Here is a 24,316-nt window from a genome sequence, read left to right as displayed (position 1 = left end):
AGTAGAATACATGGATATTATTTGAGACAAGCCCCTTAAATTCCCACTAAAGAGTCAGCATCATTCAAGCCATTCCCAGACATTTCATTCGGGCAGGGGATCCAGGCCGGCCTCCCCCTCTATCCGCCCCTGCCTTAGCCAATGTCAACCTAGGACCCCTTTTGGATAATATTTATGTTATGTAACTCAACTGGTGTAACAATCATCCGCCTCTGTGACACTACGATCACATGCCATTAAACGATAAGTTCAATTAAATATAGTATTATGGGAACACATTTAATTAAGTCTATAAGTAGTATCACATAGACCAGGGTTAAAACACCAATCAGACTACGTAGATTTATTCTTTGGGCAGTCGACCTCAATCAAGGTTACATTTTTATACAATAATTTTTGTTCTTTAAACCAAGAAACTTTCCCACTTGATTACAACAGTCCAAAAAACAGAATCCTAATTGATATATCAATTACACGATGGATAAAAGTGGATCATTCTAAAATCATGGATGCAAAAGAAAAATTCTTTGGGGAGATTAAAAGCCTGGTCAAAAGCTGCCAAACTTACATATCCATAAAATTTTCAGAAGATTGCGGAACTTCTTGTTTAGCTGCAGGCTTGCTCTTCTTCAAAATTGCAGTTAATTATTTTAATCTCTCTCTCTCTCTCTCTGTGTGTGTGTGTGTGTGTGTGTCTGTTGCAAAAACAATATAATTTAAGGTAAATCTCTTTATCCAATGATCATTTTGATTAGTGTGAGCATTTCATAATCTTTTCTAAACAATATAGACTAGTTTCCATTAGGCCTGCACATTTTGATGTGTTTTTTTATAGTAAAAGTTAGATTAAACACCATCCAATTTTACTTTTCAACATCAGGCCGAGGCCGGCATAGAACAAAGAATTTCATTTGCTAAGATTTCTGTCTCGTTCGAACAATTCGAAAATCTGCCTAAAAAGAATAACTTCATTTTCTTCTTGCTACCATTTTTGCAGAAGATTAATGAAGGCACAAGTGAGTAGTGCAGAAGTAAGGCGACTTCACGTTGTCTACTTTCTTAGTCGAAGTGGTGGTGGCGTTGAACACCCTCATCTCGTTCCAGTCCATCACCTCTCCAGTAATGGCGTACGGTTACGAGGTTAGTCATTGATCCATGTTTCCATACCTTATTGTATATGCATTAATTTACTTAGACATTCGTATGTGCATATAATATAGAGAAATGATCTAATGAGTACCAGTGCTCACCGTCAGTGTGTCTTTATCCACCAATAAATTAATATGACACGTTACCGATACTTAATAATATGAACACCGATGTTGATTAGGTCATTTCTAAAATAAAATAATACATATGTTTATTTGATGAGCATATTTTGATACCTAAATCGTAAAAACAGACATAAAGAAATGGTTGGCAGAATTGCGAGGGAAGGACATGCCAGAATCATTTGCTTGGTCATACAAGAGGTTTGTACATTTTACACACTAGAAATTGCATTCATATTTAGAGTGATTCGCAGGATTCTATTTCGACGCATTGGATCGGGATATAGAGGAACAATTTGTTGCTATTAGACGAGTTTCTCGGTTTTTTTTATTTTTGTCATAATGCCCATCTCGATGAGTTGAAAGAGGAATTCCTATAAACTTCTGATATTCCGCCGAACATTCAGAATGATCTTAGGAAAGGAAGTAATGATAACACATTACTAATCGAGTTGTCCTTGGTGTACAAGGGAAAACTGTACAAGGTTTTTGCAGAGGAGGGAGTGTCATTTTCAACATTCCTTAATTTCATTATTTAGTCTAATTCGAACATTTTAGCTTCAAATCTATTTTTCGTTATTTTTTTTTAATTTTAATTTTTTTAATTTTTTGGGGTTCAGGAAGTATAGGACAGGATATATATGGCAAGATTTGCTGGATGATGATCTCGTTACTCCAATTACGGACAATGAATATGTCCTCAAAGGATCAGAGATTTCCTCTCCCACTTCTAATAAAGGTAAATCTTGTTAAATATCAGTTTAGTTTTATTAAAACATTTTCTATTTGATAAATGATAAGTCAAATCTATTTTAGTTAAAGATCAATAAATAAAAATCATATCGCTAAAAAATTTCCTTTCTTTTTTATTCATTTTTTCTTAATTATTTATTTGACAGACCTTTCATACAGTCAAAAGAAAGTTACCATGCAAGAAGAGCCATTAACCCTTGAAGAAATTAAAGGCCACAAGCCCTCTTGCATTCAAATTCATTCAGAAAAATCAATGGATATCTCATCAAAAACACCATCAGAAATTGAAGAAGAATCGCCAAAATTTGGCTCCGAGACATCCACATTTACCAATGATTCTGGAGAACTCAACCCCAAACCAGAACCGGAACCAGAACCAGAACCAGAGAAGAATTCAGACACTGTCAAGCAAGAAAATATGCGTGTTAGTACTGATTCAAAACTTCCCAGAAAAGAATTAAGAAATGAGAATCCAGTTCCTTCTTTGGATTCAACTCCATCAAATAAGGACAAGAAGAAGATGAACAACAAAGTTCCAATGGAGAAAAACACTAAACCAGCTTCATCAGCCCGTTCATTCACAAAGAGCAAGAGTTTTTCTAGTGGTGCATCCCACATATTCAAGAATTTGATTTCATGTGGTGCTGTGGATACTAATGATTCAGCAGTAGTGACGATCGATCGAAAGAATAGACCTTTCTTGAATATGTGTTCTAGTGATGAGAATGATGTTCACTCGGAAGAAATTTGCAAAAGGGGATCTCAGAGGACCTTTGGGACCTTACGGAATCAACAACAATGGAATGGGAGGTAATTTACCTTACCGTAAACATGTTTATAAGTTTAACCGAAGAGGACAACATACAAAACATGTCATATATGTCTCATCCTTAATCATGTCAAGTCTTGGTTAATTTTAAAAACTTATTTCTAAATTACTTATAAGTAGCGCTAAATTGTTCCATGACTAAAATATTCTAATTCTTAATAGTCTCATAAAGATAAACTTGCTTATCTTTTTCATTTGTCCCAAATTATATATCATTTTCCTTGTTCAGAATATAGTTGATTTTTTAATTTTCTAATATACCCTTATTTAATGTTCCTTGTTATCAATAAATATGAACTACTTCTATTTAAATTATTATTTAATTTAGGAATATATTAAAAATATATAAGTAAAATTTATATTTTTAATTGTATTAATTACATTTTGTTAATTTGTGTGAAAAATAGAAGTAAGCTTACAAAGGGGAAAAAATTGTTATAGTTTACAAATATTAAACGGGTTAATTTCACAAATGGTCACTGAACTTAACTGAAAATCTCAAAACAATCATTGAAGTTTAAAACTTACAGCAACGGTCACTGAAATTACATTTTCTTTCAGAAACGGTCACTGACAATCCATGCATATTTTATGTGTTTTTGAACCTGAATTTCAAAAACCGTGGGTGGGATGGTGTTTTTGAACCTGAATTTCATGTGATTTTTTATGTGTTTTGGTTGATTGTTGGTATAGGATTGTGGAGGGGGATGAGGAGGTGTTGGTGATGTAAAAATTAGGTGGTTTATCCGGCGGTATGGTGGTCGAATTTGACAAATTTCGGCTCCGACGAAATATGGTGAAAGTGGTAGTAATTTGGCTCGATTTCTAAATTTCAGGGGCAATTTTGAGCACATGAAATTAGATTATTTACACTTGAGGTTCTCAAGGATCCAATTCACGTGTTTTGGTCCATCAATGACCGTTAGTGAAAGCGCATGTAAGTTCAGTGACCGTTGCTGCAAGTTTTGAACTTCAATGACCGTTTTGAGATTTTCGGTTAAGTTCGGTGACCGTTTGTAAAATTAACCCAATATTAAACACTAAAAGAACAATTTAATATTTGAAATACAAGGTATTTTTATTATCATGATTATTACATTTTTTTCATTAGTTAATTTTTAATGACTATACTAACTAATATTTAGTTTTAAATTTATTGATATTAAATTATTTGATACAATTTTTTATTTAAATAGTTTTACATTTTCAGTGTGATTTAGTTGTTTTGTTCACTTCATTAGAGAAGTTACAGTAATTTTCTAATCTTTAAAGTAACTTTTTCAAAGATATTTAACTAAATTACTCTTTCACTTATTTCTAGAAATGTTATTTCTTTTTAAATAAGGCAAATAGGAGATATTTTAAAAAGAAACAAACTTATTTTCAACTAAATTTTCCTTCTCGGATTTGTGCCAGAAGGAGCTGCGATGGGGAGAAGGATTCAAGAAAGCAAAAGACACCCTTAACTGCTTACAAGCAAATCAGAGGGCCGAATTGCTCGTAAGTTAATTAGTCACACATCTTTTTCTTTATTTCACTTCTTTTATATAAAAAAAAAAAAAGAAAAAAAAAAGAGGTTGAATCCCAACTTTGAGGGCCCCCACTGTCCCGCCCCTAGAGCTTTGTAAGGGAGGTAAATCGCAGGATGTGCTTCAACCGGTCAGGGAACAAAAGCTGTCTGTACAATGCGCTTACAAAGATATTTCACTTCTTTTATCAAAATATTAATCGTTACACCATGTACAATTATCTCATCTGACGAATCAAACTGTATTTTTGTTCGAATTGAACGCAGGCAATGTGGGAAGTCATTCAAGCCAGAGAAACTACTTTCACATATGAAATACTGCGAAGGAATGAAAGCCTTAGCCAAGGGTGCAAATCCTGCATTTTCTGCTTCTATTGCTCAGACGAAATCACAAAGACCGTCGTCCAAGGAATCCCAAAATATGGATTCACTTTCTGGCTACTACATAACCAATTGATTCTTACAACTATCCATTTTACAGTATTCAGATTAGTAATGTTCAAGAATGTTTTACTTACTCTATCTTCAAGAACTTCTGCAAATTGTTTCTTTCAATGGAAATTAAAATCTCGAGAGAGGGTGAGATAAATCACTCAGAAATTTACAACTACATTAACTTTATCCATTGTGTTCCAAAGTTTGCTCATTTGAAGTGCACAGGTAATCAAGTCCAAAAAATTATTCATTGGCCTAATAGAGTTTTAAAGAGAGTGGCACGAAAACATAATAACTTGACAACGAACAAGAAAAGAAAAGGGTGATATCAAAGGAGAAGAAACTAGAGCGAAGAAACCTAAAAAGAAGCTTAAAAATCAAATGAAATTCTACTAGACTGGAATTTTATCAAAATATTAAAACTAATTTAAACAAACATTATTTAAATTAAATTCTATTGAAACTCTATATTTTTTCCTATCTTTATCTCTCCATCATTTCTTGCTGACTAAGAGAATTCGACTCTGACGAGGTAGACTACAACTTCTTAGCCAATCAAATAATGAAACAGATGACAATTGAATCTTCAAATCATCCCCAGGGGGCGATCTTTCCTTTTAATCAAGTAACGACCCAAAAAAACAAAAAAAAAACCAAAACTTATGCAACTACTCAATATAACTACAATTGACTTCGCATAATGATAAGCATAAAGGTCTAACAACGTAAACTAACCTATAGAAAGAAATGATTACAACATCGGAAGCACGAATAACAGGAAATCCTCTCCAATGAAATGGCATTACTTGTTGAGAGGATATTCTAGAAGGGAATCCCCACCACTAACATGAAGACAAGTGTCCAACAAAAGGTAAAAGACAAGCTCATCTAGGTATCTTTGGTTAGGATAAACTTGAGCTTTTATACCTTGCATTGGTGTTGTCTTGTAGTCCTTAACTTTATGCTTAGTTTCTCAGTATGAATTGTACTTCCTGAGCTAGACGTTGCATTTGTTGATGTATTCTTCCATTGATCATTACACAATCAAACCATAACCTTATTCAGTAATTTTACTTTAGCAAAATGAATTGTGTAAAAAACAAATCCCACTACAGCAACCTGATGTCTAGAATAGTAAGAAAGTTATTGACGGCATATTAGATTGAACGTGATTAATAAAGAAACAAAAAATTAAAATCTAGTCCACTATATGCTATTGGAGGAAGAAGGGTTTACTAACTTGGATGGCTAAGGCTTTTTGGGAAGGACAACACTAGTAGGAAGAATTGAGTGAAAAAAGAATTGCATTTCTCAACTTCTAAACGCATACACTTGACTTGTTACAAAATGGAAGGACCATATCCCATTATATATAGTTTACATGATATTTCTAAACCACATATTAGAAGGCTACTTGTCCTTCCAATAATTACAACATCTATATCTTACTTGGACACATTACTCACTACCATTTTAATACTATTCACTAGTTCTTCGACTACTCCATTTTGTTGTGGAGAGTATGGAATCGTTAATGGGCGACGAATTCTATTCTCCTCACAATATTTCTCTTTGAAAGTAAACTTTCCTTCTCTATCCGATCTCATGACTTTTATGCTATAGCCACTTTTTTTTTTTTTTTTAACAAGAGCTTTAAGTTTCTTGAAAATTCCAATAACTTTCAATTTTTGTTTCAGAAATAGATTGTAATGCCCCAAGTTTTTTTATAAACGCTAGAGGGTTATGAAAAACTCAATTTTCTCTTTTAATAATTTGCAGAACATCTCAAATAAAAAAAAGAATTCTTTATTCTCAATCTACCCGAACTAACATTTAAAAATTTGTAAGAGTAAGTATTCGAAAAACACCCAATAAAATACGTGCAGTTTCTATATATAATTATATAGCAAATAAAATCTACACTTCATACCACTCTGCTCTTATGGAGTATATCGGTGACCAAACGACACACACATCTTAGGTCCTCTTATAATTCCGTAGGATTTCATCTATTTTTTCTAAGAACCTGAAGACCCACCGACAATCCATGCATATTTAATTGGATATAAGAATATAAGGAAATAAAAACACTAATACAAAAGTATCTTACCTTGCTAAATAAAATGAAATATAACTAGGAGTGGGCATTTTTTCAGAACCGGTGGAGGCCGGAACTGGCCGATTCAATTCCGAATATTTTAAAAAATGATTTGATTTTTGAACAAATTATTAAGAACCAACCGATTTCGGTCCAGTTCCCGATTCTAGTATGGGAACCGTCGAGAATCAAACGGTTCTCATAGGATTTTTTTTTTCATTTTTTTGGTAAAATATATTATTCAATTTCCAATCACTTTTATCAAAAATAATCGAGTTCCTTTTCATTTTAGGCTCCAGTTCTTTCCTTCTCTTTGATTCTTTCATTATATTCTCAAGTCAAAATTAGAATATTGGGTAAATCTTTATCTAAATAAATTTATTTACAATATATAATTTTATTTATAAGATGCGAAATTTTTATTTTGTTTCCACTTTGATTACATAGTTGTTGATTCGATCGAAACTTTTCATGTAGATTTCTGCAAATTATAACAGATAAAATTAGAAGTTGCAATAAAATTTTAAAAGGTGTCCAATTCAATGTAGAATTTTGATTTTAATAGAAGTTTGTTTAATTATTGGAGTATTGTGCAGTTTATATAAGTTGATGATAATTTGATGATAATAACTTATATTATTTGGTTATTGCTTTTAAATTTGAATACGTAATTTTCTTTTAATTTTTGACTAGTATGTTCGGTTCTCCGATATTTTCTTAAAAGTATCACGTTGGTAGCATCTTTAAATTTTTTATTAATGAACATTTTATTTTGACATTTTTAATATAAAGAACCTGATCGGACCGAACAGAAACCGATTGGTTCGGTTCCAGTTCGATTCCATAGCTAACTACGGAACTAATAGTTCAATTTCTAAAATTCTCATTGGTATGCGGTTCGATTTCGAACCCGACCGCGCCCACTCCTAAATATAATTGCTCGTGCCCAAATTCTTTTCTCAACCTCTCTGCTTCGGTGAAAGCACATTGATTGACAATGATGTATGCAAACTTTTAGATTTCCAACACTACCTTCTCCCTCTCTCTTTAACGTAAGTGAATATTTGGATTTGTGTATGTAAGACTCTTCCAACATATCTATATATAGGTGTAGGCTAGAGTAATTGATAAAAACCAGAAATTTATTTGATAGAGTCAAATCCAAAGTGGCATGTATCATAAAACAAATATTGTATTTTATCGTTGTTTTATTAAATCTAAAAGAACTACTATCCCCTTATCCAATATCAATATACTTCATCTCTTTTTATCAAAATCTAATTATTTGATTCTAGATAAGATAGGAATTTAAAATATATTTCATTTATCCATTTTTTTTTAGCATGACAATAAATTTTATTTATTTATTTTTAATTTCTTTGTGTTACATTGATCCAAGTTTTTCGACTAAAATCATCAATGAAAAAAAAAGTAATTGTTCTTACCGAGAGAGCTTGAATTGATTGGCTATCTAACATCTGAGTGTACAAGTTCTAGCAACTTCTTAGGTTTTGTAGATGCTATTTTTGGAATTTCCTCGAATGCATCCTAAGTAAGCATCCTTCACATAGTTTATCGAATCTGTATGATCTATTGAGGATAAACCTTGCACCATCTTCTTATTCTATAATTTTGTGCCCCCAAAATTAAGATGCCCAATTCCCAAGTGCCAAAATCAATATTAATCTTTGTAACAAGATTTTTAAGCATTTAACAACATCATTTTGAATGCTTAATACAAATATTCTATTTCTTGTTATTGGGACTTTGACAATCAAATTTTCTCTTTGATATCTTATTTAAGGAGTATGATATTCCAAATGAATATTATAGCCCTTCTCTAAGAATTATCCCAAACTCAAAATGTTATCATATTGGACACATAGTAGACATTTGAGATAAATTAATGAGTATCATTCTTCAAGCAGATCAAGATTTTACCTTTGCCTTTCACCAGGATCTTGGATTCATCTCCAAAATTAATATTGCTGCTTATCGATTCATCAAACTCCATGAACATGCTTCTTCTTCTACACATATGATTGCTTGCTCACATATCCAAACATCAATTGTTCTTTTCACTACTTTCTTCACCTTTGTAAGCCAACAATAGTGTAGGATCCTCTTTATTTTTCCGACTAGCAAGTTGGCTTTCTCCTCAACCTGGTTAGTAAAATTTCTACATTATGAAGCATAATGGCCAAGTTTTTTTACAATTGTAACATTTAACTTGAAATTTGTCATACATTGGCCTTTCGTTTTTTGCTTCATACTTCCTCTTCTACGACCTCTAGTAGAAAACGAGCTTCGACTTCTTTCCTCGTAGAATGCACTTCTTCCTTGATCTTGACACGTCTTCTTCCTCTTTGGCTTCTCCTATAGTCAAACCTTCCTTCACTTTGAGCTTTGTTCGAAGAGCTTGCCCTAATAGCTCTTCTTTCGCCTTCTTTTTTAGTCTTTCCTCATTGGCTTGTAAAGATCTCATGAGTAGATCGACACTCATACTACCTAGATCTTTAAATTCCTCAATGGCTACAACTACATAGTCAAATTTAGAATCTAAAGACGTATGTATCTTCTCAATTACTCTTTAATTGGTTCACAATGGCCAATACTCTCAAAATGTAATCAGAAATTGATTTCAACTCCTTTATACATAAGTTTTAAACTCACCTCAAAGTGTTCGAGTTGAAACTTTTTCACCTTCTCAACTCCTTGGTGTGAGTTTTGCAAGATCTCCTATACTTCCTTACTCTTCATCTAAGGCTTGACAGATGAGGGAAAGCGCATTCTTCCTTACATCCTTCAAATAAAGCGACCTCTTCTTGTAGCTCCATGTAGCCTTTCTCTACGATCTACTATATATCTTGCGACTTGAGCAACGCTTTGATCCTTATGTTCCAATTATTGTAGTTATCCTTGTTGAGTTGAGAGACTTGAATAATAATCAACCCACTTGCCATTTTTCACAAAAACCTTATGGCTTTAATACCAATTTGTTGTAGGAAGAGGGTTTACTAACTTAGATGACTAAAGCTTTTTTAGAAAGACAACACTTTGCTTGTTACTGAATGAAATGACCCGTGGCCCTTTATATATGCTTTACATAAGACTTTTAGACCACATGTTAAAGTGCTACTTGTCCTAATAATCACATCTATTACTTACTTGGACACATTACTCGCAACTCATTCTAATACCATCCACTAATTGTCACTAAGACACATTCACTTTCATACATTTGGACTAAATGTTTTCCTAGAATACTTTAGATAAAGCTTCTAAAACCACATGAATTAAGCCACTCAACCCGCACCAATAACCACAAGGATGACCACGCCCTCACATGGGGTGAATGGGTCCCGCGTGAATTAAAAAATCCGACCCATGTGTGTGCAATCATCCCCACGGTCACTCCTACGGTTCGTATACCTCGGTCCAAAACCATATACTCTACCTGACACATTACCACACTTATCACCACATCTTTCAATAAGATATTTACATAAATTTTTCTAAAAGAAGCTTCTAGAGACGTTAGGCTTTGTTGGGGCTTTTTTAAGTGAATTTAGCTTATGAACAAAATCCTTCAACTCATGTTTCTTAACCCAAAATCAAGTTTACTTCTCTGCAAACTATCCATTGCTCTGTAAATGCCAAAAAAAGATTCACATCAAAATTAGATTCCTTGTAGAAAGAAGCAACCAATAGTAATTCATCACCATCTTGCCCGCTTCCAGATGATGACACTACTATACAAGTGTTGACCTAAGCCCATGTGCTGGGGCTCCGCTTCCTATCACAGCTAATAAAATTTTTGGAGGAACATATACATGGAGAATTGATTTAGCCCTCATTTGACCCTAATTAAATTAAATTTTATTTTTCTCTTCTATTTTCAACCACACAATCTTCTATAAAATAATATTACACGTAAATTGAAAATTTTTCATTCTTTTTCAACTACCTATTCTTCAAAAATATACTATTCCAAACATTAAAATTTGAAATAAGAGGGACCAAATGAGGACTTAGTTCGATAATATTTGATTGATAAACCGGCATCGGATTTTAGAAAGGTACAAAATGTATTGTCAAATATTCAATATGATTCCAAAATTTGATGAAAAAATGAAATACAACAAAGTTGGATGATCAGAATCAGCCTAAAAGCTTGAAACAGCTGTTTAAAGCTGGGTGTTCACTTACCCAACATTTCAGATAAGAAGTGTAAGAGGCAAGTTATATGGGTTTAATGAATTGACGCTAAAGTTATCCCAAAATATACCACAAGTCTAAACTTATATTTTGCCTGCAAGTCAAAACATACATGAACGATGCAGTTCTAGGAAAGCATGGAGATACTCAATTACCGAGCAAAGACGGCATACAAAATATTGGGCATTGAGACGAAAGATTGCAGTATGCTTCATTTCAAATTGAGAAGAGTAAGCTCTGGAGCAAGCAACTGAATTAAATTCTTCATTATTTCTACAGAACACCTTCTCCAAATCGAGGGAGAGAGAGAGAGAGAGAGCATCAAAAAAATTATTCGAAATGATACAAGCATGCATCACTAACCCCACTTCCAGGGACCACCCTAACATAGAATATGATTTGGACAGCCGAGCCACGTCTAGCATTTTACACGCCTTTTTCCACCTTCAAAAGGGCCTAGTAGAGAAGCTCAAATACCCGCAAAGGACATGTAAACAACTCCGACTAACCATCATGCAAACATCAAGTCAGTGACTATCAGCTCTACAAGAAATAATCAGGTGTTCTCCGAGTTATATCAGGTTCCCCTCTCCGTGGAGCTGGTTCAAACTGCAACAGCAAAATAAAAAGGCATCAAAGCTCCAGAATTAATAATTCATTAGCCCCAGATTCGCACATATATATAGAGGGGTGACCTGAATAAATGTATGCTCTCTGCAGTCATCAACTTCCAAAATGGATGCCATATTTCCACAACGATAACAATAATTTGGTGCACTAAAGATAGTGACCACCTTTTGTTCCTGTGGTATAAGGTCAAATCAATTAAGGATAGCACTTATAGGAACAATAACGGAGTAGATACATGGTCTACACATTACTGAATTGAAATAATTACATGTGCCCAGTTGTATCCCTCCATAACGAGCTGATGAGCTCTAGCAATTAGCTTTAAGTTGTTGGTATGATTGAATTGCTCCGAAATGTCCTATATAGTATGGTGCAGAGGAAAATAGAATTATTCAGCCAAAAGAAGAAAATAATATGATCCTTCAATATATAGATGGCACTACCTGGCCAAAAGTGTATCCAGCACCACGAGGGGAGATGCCCCAACCGCAACGATCATCTGGATCAGACCACAACAGATCACACATCGGACCTTCATGTGGAACTTCTTGAACACGATCAAAGTTTCTTATATTATCAAGAGTTTCGACAGACGGGGACAATCCACCATGCAGACAAAATATTTCTGATTCAACCTACATAAAGACCACTAAATCCGAATCAACTTGCAAGTTCAATAAACTAATATTACTCAACCAATTTGAGTTTCGTAAAAGATACCCGCAGCTATGTATAGCAATTATAAAGGCCGTCATGCCTTAGATAAAAAAAAACAAAGATAAATAGTTATGAAATTACTTCTAACAAGAATATCCTTCTCATATATTTGACGAAAGGAATGTTAAATATACATGTCACGCATCATTTACAAAATTTTACAGCCAACATTGAGGGTAAGTCAATGTTGATCAGACTGCTAGTAATTATAAACATCTTTTGCTGGCGTGAAGTTTATCCCACCAACTCAAAACCTCAGGCCTCATGCAAATTAATTACCAAGTGAAAGTTAAGAAGCTTTAAAAGAAGATAAGAATGGAATCTAAAATTCAAGTCTTTCAAAACCACACGAAAATGCAAAAATGATAAAGCAACATATGCATCTGATACACCGAGTTTCATTTCTCATTTGCAGTTTTTGTGTGCACATAGCAGTCTGAAGTAAATTATCCAAATTGGTGGAGCAACAAAATTGGGTATGTGGAAGCCATAGACGTTCAAGTATGAAACTTCAAGTTATTTCAAACAAAATTTAATTCACTCCGTTGCATATATTATACTTAAGAGCTATGATGCTAGGACTCAGGTACGAGTACGTATCGAAATGTCGAATCTTTTATTTTGTAGAATGTAGGATGCGAGGACAGGACTAAAAGAGTCCAAATCCTTTCAAACTTCAGTTTTTTTTTTTTAGTAATCCAAGCTATCATTTTGATTTGATTAGACCAAAATCAATTATTTACCAAAAATAAAAAAGGAAGGAAATGATTATTCAATAAGGAGTTAAGACGAATAAAATAGAATTTTCGTGTTTAGTTTTCAATTATGAAAATTACTAAATGTTATATAAAATAGCAAATATAGGACTTAATTGTAATTTGGACTTAGTGGATAATTAAGTAGCACTATATGAAACACATTAAAAACAAAACTGCCGATACAGAGAAGGATACAAGAAAATAGAAAGAAAGAAGAAGAAACAGAAGGGAAAACCTAACACCGCTACCTTTCTCCACCCTCTCGGCGGTAATGCTAGGTGTATAGAGAGGGGAGACGGGAAAGAAGAAAAGGAAAAGAAAAAAAGGAAGAAAAAGAAGCAAAAAGGACGAATTATACGATTGAAATTTGGAGGATCTGACACATATTCCATACTCATACCCATACTCATGCCCTCCCCATGTCGTGTTCTGTCCGACACGGGTATTCCTACTATTTCGAAGTGTCCGAGCATCAAAGCTTAAAAGGCAAATTTGAGTACTTAAACTTTTTTCCTTTCTCAATTCTATATGCTGTACTTGGCTTAAATACAAGGAAATTTTCTAGGAATGACTATTGACCCAAGTCATCATGGGTACAGGAAAAGAACATTTCCAACACAATGACATCACTACACTGTGAGACGATGATAGTGGGAAGAGTCTTCTACTAACCAATGCAGTCAGTGGGAAATAGTCAAACAGATCTGTGAATGTCTTCCAAACATTAGCATTTCCATACCTGTATTACCAAATGGAGAGTTTATTAACAATAATACACAAATGAAAAAGAGAAATGCAAAAATTCCACATGAATACATCTAACTAGCTGTATATGATCATGAACGCATACTATTTTACTTGTATCCCAAGACATACAAAAGCATAAAACAGAAGTAAAATAGCATTTGGAATACTTGATCCTATGTCACATAATCAATGGGTTTTAGAGTTCTGAATTCAGCATTCTTGTGATACTGGTTGCCTGGTAACTGGATCATAATACTCCTAATTGAACATTAAGTAGTCAAACTCATGCTCTAGAAAAGAACCAGTTGTTCTCTTTACCAGTCATTTAACACCGCATGAGCAACTTCAAGGTATGTGCCCATGAATCGTTCTGACACTCCTTGTAGTTTTTACACATTTCATTATCATGTTGTCAATATACTCAATTATATTTCTTATTTAATGAAATGTTCCAACTACATTCATAAACATAAAATATATCTCAAATAATATAAATTATAAAAGACATTATCAGGATCTCGATATTGAGTGTTCTCAACAGTGACAGTCTCACACACTCATGCACACTTGGGCTCACAGAATCTGTGACTTAGCTTGTAAATCCCAGGCATGTCCAATTCAATGAGAATGCACAAGAAATGGCAACTTATCAAAAGGTGAACTGACACAACGCAATTTCCTCTCCAACTTTTCCTTTATTCAGGGGGGAAAAAATAGACAGAACAAAACTATCTGAGCACTCAAAATATTTGCTTCTGTAATTGGTAATTATTCAGTATAGCTTTATAGAAACAGTTAAGTAAAATGGATGCCAAACATAATCTGACAACCTCGATCCTTAAGATTATTGAGATTTAAAACACATTAATCTTGGTTTAATGCAATTATAACAGTCTTCTCAAATCAATTCTTAAATTAACCAGATACTATGGGCAATGAAAATACAAGTAAATGAAACAGAACAAAGATTTTATCCAGGATTGGACATAATGGACTCACTTCCGGAGACATTCATCATAAAATCCATAGACTTGAGTAATCTGTGAACAAAACAAAGATTTGATCCAGGATTAACCATAAAGAATTATAGAACATAGGAACTACATTTAGTTAAACAATAAAATAAAGAACAAAATTGTCACCGTAAAATAATGACCCACCTAACAACAAAAGCAGTGAAATAAACAAGAGGAGAATGAAAAAACAAAAAAAAAAAAAACGCCAGACTGCTTATATCTCAGTAAATGACACTTAACTTCAACTAAAATCAGTTCATTGGTAACGTCAACTAAAATCAGTTCATAGAAATGTTAAATTTCAAGAAATCAGGTTAGGGCTGCCAACAAATTTAATTTCAAAGAAAATTAAACAGGTTGCAACTAAAAAGGTTTTCTATTTACGTGTAATATTATTTTATTGAAGAATGTGTGATTAAAATTAAGAGAGCGAAAAATGTATTAAAATGTTAATGGTGGCCAAACAAGGGCTTAGCAAAAACATTGTCAAGAAACTCAGCATGGCCTTTATAAGTTCCATCACTGTCCAATAGCACAAGTCATGCCTTAAAATCAACCATAAGCAAATAAAACCAAATATTGCTAGCTTTAGTAGATGAAAGCACAGAAGGGCATAGTTTCGAAAACTCTATTTATTCAGCACTAATAAGTAATAAGCCTCAGATACACATGCTATCAAATATGAGAAAGAAAAAGAGTTTTTTGGAAGACAAAATATGACCATAGAAAATTTTAATAATACCTGTCTACTTTCATGATTTCCTCTAAGAATTGTTATCCGTTGAGGATAGCGCACTTTCAGAGCCACTAAAAGCTGCATGAAATTAGAATATTAGCATCTAGCACTGTTGAGCATTGTCTTAAAAAAATTGTATAATGCATACTAAGCAATCTCTACTCTAATCAAATATATTACTGATACATGCATCAATACTGCTTCAAACCTCGACCACCCACCAACCAATGAAAAAAAAATTGAGAAGACACAAGGGCAGGAGGACAGCTGTTTTGTGATTGTGACCCATAATACAAAAGCAAAGTTTCGCTATTCTAAATACAACCATTATTTAGCTTGTACTTACAGTTACAGTTTCAACTGAATAGTACCCACGATCTACATAATCTCCCATAAATAGATAATTTGTATCCGGAGACTGTCAACAAGAAACAAATAATATTAATATACTGAAGAAGTGTGATCAGATTCATATGCGAACTTCTAAACACCAATTTACTACAGACAAAGCTAGCTAAGTTTGAAAAGAGAGACAAGATTGACAGCATTTACAATTTCGTGAATCAGATTCTCTAAGGAAAATCATGCCCTTGTACACAGTGGTGAAGGATAATGTGGACACGCCTGGTATGCATTCAAATGAAGCATCCACGTTAGCAAATGAAAAATTAACCAGCCTGGTATGGATGCATAAGATGGATCTCTCATGATCAATTTCACTATGATTAAGCAATATATGTGCGACAATATTTCAAGAACACTTCTTCTTTTTCCAACCAACACCAAACCAAAAGCTGCAACTCCTTACTGCATGATTAAGGGAAGAGGTTAAGCAACAAGAAGTCAGATTTTATGCCTTGCTTGCGCTTGTTCCACTGGTTGAATATCGGTTGTCAGGAAGGGTAATATGGAAACAGTTTTGATCCACTATAATCGAATACAAATTTAGCAAGAGTGAACAATTCAATTGGGGGGGAACAGAAAAAGGGGATACATCAAGAGAGAATTTCAAGAAAAATAATAAAAGAATATTAGTTAACAGGAGGGATAAAAGAAATATCTGCAAGACAAAGACGTAGAACCATGTAATTGCTCTTGTATCGTGCAATTTGGTTTTTAAACAAGACTTGTACAACATATTCAGATCAGATCAATAATTTTTATTGATTTTTTCAAATTGGTTTCCCATCTTCTGGTTAATTTTTTTTATTGTCTGTATCTACAGTTTGCAATCTATGAAAAGATTAAGATATTGTAAAATAGACGTGCCAAAAAAATCTTTCCTGCGCACTTAAATGTGTTATACTTAGTATATAAACAAAACTAAAATAAAGAGAATTATATATATCAATAGAAGAGGAAATTGGAATTAAAGAAAAAAGTTCAAAAATCAACACCACCAAGCAACTGCTGATCAAATTCAACCTGTTATGGTGTCATAAAGCAACATACATCCTCAACCCCGTTTGTCATTGTCAAATATAAACTTCCCCCAGCTCAAAACAAAAAGAATACAAGCATATTAGTATCAAAGGAAAATAAATTACCTTCCCTCCAATGCGGAAAAGTTCAGCGAGATCATGAAATTGGCCATGAATATCACCACAAATTGTCACAGGACTTTTTACAGGCTGCACCGCAGTAAACAAAAATTAAAAATTAAAAATAAATAAAAATAAAGTGGAGCAGATAAGAAGCATTTTTGAGTGGGCACAAAGTTAAGGCAGCAATTACTGATAAGTAAAAGGATTTATAACCAGGGAGCTCAGACCAAAATTACTCTATTTGGACAAGTAAAATTTTCTCCTTAGAAGAGTAAAAGGTCTCTAGAAGTTAAAGCAAAACTTGAGAATCCAAGCAAAAACGAAGTCTAGAAAAAAAATCAACTAAGCTGTTAGTGCTCTTCTTGAAGTTGTGTCCTCACCTTCCCAGGAAAAGAAAAATAATAAAAAAAAATACCACTTATAAAAGAGGATCTTCCACTCAAAAGCCACAAGGTACCAAACAAGTGAAGACTATTTAATTTTATAATCCCTATTGCCAAAAGGTTTGTTTCTAATTTATATGAAAGTCACCCAGGATAAATGCGTATCAGTTCAATACACCTAATCTATTTTCTTAAAAAACTCAAATATATTTAAATTTCCAAAAAGTCGAAGCTCCTAAATATTAGCTGCAACAACCAGGCCATAGTATAAAAGATATATCCAAAAAAATGGGGGTTTTTTTTATTTTTTCCTTTTTTTTTTTTTTTTTTTTTTTTCCCTTTTTTTTTTTTTTTTTTTTTTTTTTTTGGTGTGTGTGTGTGTGTGTTTCAGGCAAGTAAGCAAATTTTAATGCCCAACAAAAATAGTAGTAAACAGAAAATAGAAATTCATACCTGGACATTACTTTCCTCCATTAGTATCTCTTTAGCCTTCTCACATACGCCCCTAACCTACAAACACAAAATAACGAATATTTTCAATCTATAATACATATTTCAATTGAAAATATGACGAAGCATATGTCAAATTCTAGGAAACAAAGAAACTGGTCTATATGGCCAACAGATTTGCTACAATTAAGCCCATGTTTGGTCCAGATTAAAATCTAAATTTTATTCTAAGTCAAAGTCAACAATTAATTTTAACAATATATTTCATAGAACCCACAACTTTTCAACCACATATTCCATCAACTTTCATCAAAATGTACTAAAAATTTGATTTTAATCGTCATCAAACAAAGGCTAAGTGCCATGTCATATGGCTTGTGATCCTTCATTTTAAGCATAGAAAGAATGAGACATGACAATTTGCCAAGCAATTTATTGTCAATTATCAACGTAGAGGTAGCCATGTTTCTATAAGAAGAGTTATATCGCCATGATGTTAGATCGAGTTGTTTCATTAATGGATCCCAGTGAGTCAGTAACTAGCCAGATGCTGGGTGGATTTGGTCAAATTGATTAGACCACAATGTAGGATGAGTATAGATAAAAGAATCTCCAAAATGATCCAATTTAAAAAAAAAAAGAAAAAAAAAAGAATGTAATGTGTGATGAGAACCATGGTATGAGAGCTAGCAAGAACAAGGACCCATTGATTATAAAGGAAAAACCAATGACTAAATCACGAGCAAAGAATGTCAAGGAAGCCATGGGATTACTTACTCGAGTTACAATAAATGAAAAATCGATCACAACAAGCAAAGGAATAAGTTTCATGTTGGGCTCGAAAGTGGAAACAAGATGGATCAACATAATTCAAGTGAAGGAAGAAGAATCCCAACCAAAGAGCTATGAGGTCGCATAACTTCATAAGGGGTGCAGTCGCATCTCAATGCAACAGGGCGTATTTTGGAGGAGATGATTGCTTTTATGCAACAGCTCCTAACTCTATGGGGCCACATAGAGTAAAATCTAGGCATGAATTATAATTTTATTCTAGTTTTCTATTTTAGTTAGAATTCTTCTTTTTGGTAAATTTTACCGTAATTTTGAGATTATCTAGGATTTTATTGTTTCCCTAAAAACAGGGCATTCTTTTATTCATTGTAAAAAACAAACAATTATTGAGATATTATTGCGAGATATATTGCTTTCAACTTGTCTTCATCGAACTAAACTCGAACTTATCAAGAATTATTTTTTTTAGCATTCAACAATTCAAGTGAGGTTCATAAGTTTTGTGGTCATGGGATCAAAATATTGATTTCAATTGTCTTGGTCATTTGGTTCAATAATTTATTGGGTCGAGCTTTCAAACGTTGATTCTTGGCTTTCTTGGATTTGATCTAATTGGTCGTGGATTTTGCAACTACAATTGCTGCATGAGTTCGCATCAATGTGTTCCACAACTTTGGCAAGATAGATCCAACTGGGGTCTTCACTTCATTCCACAAGTTAACAATTTTGTACTTAGAGAACTTCTAGTAAACAACATAATCACATTAGTACAGCCTGTCGACACCAAAGCACTCTAATATGCCTTTGTCTTGTCTTCTATTAACATATGAACCTGTATGAAAGTTAGTAGAGGTCCGACACACGTCTTGGCAAATAAGCATTGAATATATATCCATATCATATAATCGTCTAAGTAACTCTTTGATATGGTCATCAAATAAGTCAGAGTTCATTTTGTAGTAGAGTAGCCTTTAGATAAGGTCCAAAGAAGTTAGGATTCAATTTGTAGCATAATAATCTTTCATTGATGTGGTCTTCATGATCTAGATTCTAGTCCAAAAGTGGCCTGAAGAGTGGCAAATAAAGACTAAATTTCTTCTTCATATTTCTATTAATTAATTAAACAAAAACAAATTCCTTCAGGAAAACTGTAACCTTATAATTAAAAATGCATCAAATGTCAGTAACATACCAACATNCCCGGCCGGAGATTCGGGGCAGCATCAGTACTCGGAGTGATAGGTACACAGAAGTGTGTGACTGTATGCGTGAGAGACAGAAGAGACAGATAGCTCGCGACGAGTGCGAGCGGGGAAAATGGTGGAAACGAGAGGGCGAGGAAGGAGTCAAACGGGAATTTGCCTGGTTTTTGTATTTATTTATTTATTTATTTTTATTTTTTGTCCTTTTTGATTTCTTTTCCTGGTTCAAATAATTTAAATGGAAGATTTCAATTGTGGTCCCTAGTCCTTTTAAAAAAGTGGAATAAGTTCCAAAACTTATTTTTACCAATGCAGCCCCAACCCTTTTGGTAAATTAGCAGTGATATTTGGATGATTTCGGTCCAATTATCCAGAAATTTTAACTTAAATTTGACCCTTTTAAAAAAAATGGTAAATTTAGCATTCTACATTTTCGCACTTAAAAGAAATCAAAATACAAAAAAATGAAAAAGCCATTAAAAACAAGATTATCGACCGTTCGTTTTCTCCTGATGCCACAAAAATCGTACATATTGGTTCGCAAGCTTAATGACTGAGGATGAGTACGAACGAGTTCTTCTAATACCTGAAACAAAGGCAATAAGGTATGACATCGTCGTCCTTCCGATGCTTAAATTAGCAAGAGGGGAAATATACGCGTAAGGCTATAGATTTAATGTAAAAGCGTACCTCATCAATGAACTTGGGCCATGTATTTATAGATGTTGGTGGTAGAGTTGTAAAAGGATCCAACTACATGTAACCCTTTATTCTAATCATGTAGAGTGTTTGTATTATATTGAAAGTGTTCTGTTTGAGTTTGAATCAAAATGTGATAGGTAAGCTATGAGGATAAATATCATGGGGACTTATAATCGAAGTAGGTTTAATGTTTTCTAGAATGTGTGAGATAAGGATTATGTTTCACGACGTACAGCTCGACATGGATAGGCTTAACCTTAACATGGAAGGCCAACCTTGGTGATTGGGTAAATGTGGAAGGACAAGATTGGGCTATTGACTTCGAGCCTGGCCACATAAACTCAAGGATGTTCTAGCCTTAGGAGAGTGCTCGAGGTTATCATCACATTGAGCATGGGGTCGTGGATGGTTGGGACATGCAGAAATTGTATACATCATAGGCCCATCGTGCATCCATGTCAAGGGCATATGCGCAGTTTCTGGAATGAAATGCATAAGTACATTGGGTATAAAAATAGACATGCTCAGGTCGAGTTGATAAGCCTGTGAGCACATAGATCAGGATAGCAGGTTTTGACCATTTTAAAATTTTAAAAGGAATGAACTTGATGTCGATTTTTGTTAACAAGTTTGAAAGAAAGTGCTAGAACCTGAAATTGTTTAAAATTTGAAAGGAATGAACTCAATCTCGAGCTTTGTAAAGAATTCAAGAAGAATGAGTTCGACTTCAAGCTTTGTAAAAAAAGGTTGAAAGGAAGGAACTTGATCTCGAGCTTTGTAAAAAGTTGAAGGGAAGGAGCTCAACATCGAGCTTTGTAAGAAATTTGAAAGGAAAGAGCTCTACCTTGAGCTTTATAAACATGTTAAAAAGAATGAGCTCAAGCTTTGTAAAAAGCTTAAAGGAAGGAGCTCAATCTCAAGCTTCGTCAAAAAGTTGAAAGGAAGGTCCTCGATCTCAAGCTTTGTAAAAAGTTGAAAGAAATGAGCTCACCTCGAGTTTTGAAAGAAAATTGAAAGGAAAGACTGGATCTGACCTTGTTTAAGATTGAAATGAAGAAGCTCGATCTCGAGCTGTGTATAAAGTTGAAAGGAAGGAGCTCAACTTGAGCTTTGTAAAATATTTGAAATGAAAGGCTGGACCCGACCTTGTTTAAAATTTGAAATGAATGAGCTTGACCTCGATCTTTGTAAAAAATTTGAAAGGAATGAGAATGGAGGAGCTCGATCTCGAGCTTTGAAAAGAATGGGCTCAACCTCGAGCTTTGTAAAAAAAATTGAAAGGAATGAGCTTGACCTCGAGCATTGTATAAATTTTTTGAAAGTTTGATAGTTTTCGGGGTTATAAGGTCGGTCCTTTTACTTAATGATTTTTAGGATTATTTTTACTTGAATGTATGAAGTATTTGTAAGTGTACTTGGATGAGGTACAGCTTGAGGTACTTGCTTGAGGCAAGGCTCGAGGTGCTTGCATGAGCAAGGCTTTATATGCTTACTCGGTGAAAGGCTTCATGTGCTTGCTCGGGGCACGACTTGAGATGCTTGCTCTGGGCAAAGCTTGATGTGCTTGCTCAGGCAAGGCTTTACGTGCTTGCTCGAAGAAAAGCTTAAAGTGCTTGCCTGGGGCAAAACTTACCTACTTGCACGGGACAAGGTTTGAGTTGCTTGAGCGAGACGAGGCTTATGTACTTGCATGGGGCAAAGCTTGAGATGCTTGCACAGGCAAGGCTTTATGTGCTTGCTCGGGGGTAAGGATTGAGGTGCTTGCCCGAGATAAGGCTTGAGGTGCTTGCGCGAGCAAGGTTTTGTGTACTTGCTCGGGGCAATGCTTGAGATGCTTGCGTGGGGCAAAACATATGTTCTTGCACGGGGCAAGCCTTGAGGTACTTGCACGGGATAAGGCTTGAAGTGCTTGCGCAGGATAGGGCTTATGTGCTTGCACGGGGCAAGGTTTGAGGTATTTGTACGAGGCAAGGCTTATGTGCTTGAGCGAGGCAAGACTTGAGGTGCTTGCTCGAGACAAGGTTTTAGGTGCTTGCACAAGGCAATGCTTAAGTAGTGTTACAAATGGGAAAAAAATTAACTTTATTAAGATAAGATCCCAACGACTACTTAATGGAACATAACTTAATCTAACTAAAAATTAAATATGGGCACGAATGCCTGACCAATCAAATAATAAAAATAAGTGGGGGCATGAAAGCTCCGAGAAAAAAACATGTAAGACCATAATACTTTTGATGTATGACATTGACCAACTAAACAATAATATTAATCATGCATGCTATTAGTCGATTACTGCCTCTGGCCTCTGAGATTCTCCTTGTTATGATCAGTCGTCAAACGTTTGTCTTGACCGACATAAGCTCCTAGGAATCCTTTCTTGATCAAAGACTCAATCACTCTATAAGGCTTTGCATGTCTTTGTGGTATACCCATGATATCGATGAAACTTACAATACTTACTCTTATCTCTAGTTTTATGAGGGGATTGATCCTCAAGGGCCACTGGGACACTTAAGCTCTTTGAGGTCCTTGATCTCCATCAAAATCTTTGACCTAGAGGTGATCAGATATGTGAATGACATTAATGATATGTCCTACTTTTGCTTAACTCGAGTAAGATCATGTCATGGATTTGACTCGTATTGTCTCTTATACTGCGGGCCTCTCAATGGTAGGGCTAGTCTTCCTTAGGTACATTGTCTCTTCCATGTTTGTGTATTTTTCTTCTCAAGTAAGAAGCTTGATCACTTATTTTGGCGGGATTTTTGACAAGGACATCTTGAATACTTCACATTTTATTGCATATGTAAGGACGAAGACAGCTGTTGTAACGCGTAGGTCGAGTATTTGGAGCCTTTTTGCATTAAACCGTGTCATGAAATCACGTAGGGACTCATTTTGTCCTTAACGAAGCTGCATGAGGGATGCGGCGGTCTTCTTAATGCGTTTACTACTTGCAAAGAAGGTCAAGAACAATCTAAGAATGAGGTAATGGAATTGGGTTCTAGGGTAGAGAACAAATACCTAACAGCATTAGTTAGGGTTTGCAGAAATGCTTTGCATATCATGGGATATGGTACGACCTGTAAGTTCATGACATTCGTGTATATATTGAGGTGATTGATAGGATCAGTGGTCCCATCGTACTCCTTTATACGAGGGTATTTGAATTTGTCTAATAAGGGATAGGACAGTATATCAGGGGTAAATAGAGTATGAGGAGTGAACTCTGCTCTTCCTTAGGTATTTTGAAGTAGACCAGCCATAATCCCATCGTGTATGATCCTAGCAAGTTCACCTAAGTCCATAGTAACCAAGGTTCCTGTTCCACCAATATCGTAGCAAGGCGTGAAACCTAAGCTCAAGCATCAGTCATAAAACCTCCTAGTGGTGCCAGTGTCAGTTCAGGATGCGAATTCTTTTGACTTAGTAACTGAGTTAGCATGAAAACTCATTGGCGGTGCTCCTAGAAAGCTTCGATGGTAACAACCGCTGGTTATAGTA

The 24,316-nt window shown here is 34.5% G+C and overlaps 2 protein-coding genes across 3 annotated transcripts; one reads left to right on the top strand and one right to left on the bottom strand.

Annotated features, from left to right (window-relative positions):
• The first annotated feature begins 723 nt into the window (after positions 1-723).
• Positions 724-4,975, top strand: LOC111411033. 2 transcript variants are annotated; one of them, XM_023041609.1, is made up of 6 exons: positions 724-1,140; positions 1,403-1,472; positions 1,892-2,010; positions 2,171-2,834; positions 4,273-4,353; positions 4,649-4,954. In XM_023041609.1, exons 1-6 carry the CDS (start codon positions 1,005-1,007, stop codon positions 4,836-4,838), a joined length of 1,260 nt encoding a protein of 419 aa, XP_022897377.1. In that variant the 5' UTR covers positions 724-1,004; the 3' UTR covers positions 4,839-4,954. The 2 variants fall into 2 exon arrangements, with proteins under 2 accessions (XP_022897377.1, XP_022897376.1); XM_023041608.1 differs by having other exon boundaries at positions 727-1,140; positions 4,270-4,353; positions 4,649-4,975.
• A 6,343-nt stretch (positions 4,976-11,318) lies between these two features.
• On the bottom strand, positions 11,319-18,207 carry LOC111410428 (serine/threonine-protein phosphatase PP2A-2 catalytic subunit). The gene is made up of 10 exons (XM_023040746.1): positions 18,117-18,207; positions 17,284-17,367; positions 16,083-16,154; positions 15,743-15,814; positions 14,984-15,024; positions 13,910-13,976; positions 12,206-12,397; positions 12,031-12,120; positions 11,828-11,935; positions 11,319-11,741 (listed from the first exon to the last, which is right to left on the bottom strand). Exons 1-10 carry the CDS (start codon positions 18,135-18,137, stop codon positions 11,676-11,678), a joined length of 813 nt encoding a protein of 270 aa, XP_022896514.1. The 5' UTR covers positions 18,138-18,207; the 3' UTR covers positions 11,319-11,675.
• Between the last annotated feature and the right edge of the window lie 6,109 nt (positions 18,208-24,316).

This window comes from Olea europaea, chromosome 15, assembly GCF_002742605.1.
Source record: "Olea europaea var. sylvestris chromosome 15, O_europaea_v1, whole genome shotgun sequence".
Taxonomy (NCBI): Eukaryota; Viridiplantae; Streptophyta; class Magnoliopsida; order Lamiales; family Oleaceae; genus Olea; species Olea europaea.
The sequence above is the reverse complement of the archived record's forward strand: the minus strand, read 5'-3'. Positions and strand labels throughout refer to the sequence as shown.

Bases quoted from the DNA above. Each gene is read 5' to 3' on its own strand.
- LOC111411033 (XM_023041608.1), top strand. From the start codon at position 1,005: ATGAAGGCACAAGTGAGTAGTGCAGAAGTAAGGCGACTTCACGTTGTC. The intron at 2,011-2,170 runs GTAAATCTTGTT...TTTATTTGACAG, and splicing joins CTCTCCCACTTCTAATAAAG to ACCTTTCATACAGTCAAAAG. The intron at 4,354-4,648 runs GTAAGTTAATTA...AATTGAACGCAG, and splicing joins ATCAGAGGGCCGAATTGCTC to GCAATGTGGGAAGTCATTCA.
- LOC111410428 (XM_023040746.1), bottom strand. From the start codon at position 18,137: ATGGAGGAAAGTAATGTCCAG. The intron at 16,155-17,283 runs GTAATTTATTTT...TCTTGTTGACAG, and splicing joins TTTTCCGCATTGGAGGGAAG to TCTCCGGATACAAATTATCT. The intron at 11,742-11,827 runs GTCACCCCTCTA...TTGCTGTTGCAG, and splicing joins GAGAGCATACATTTATTCAG to TTTGAACCAGCTCCACGGAG.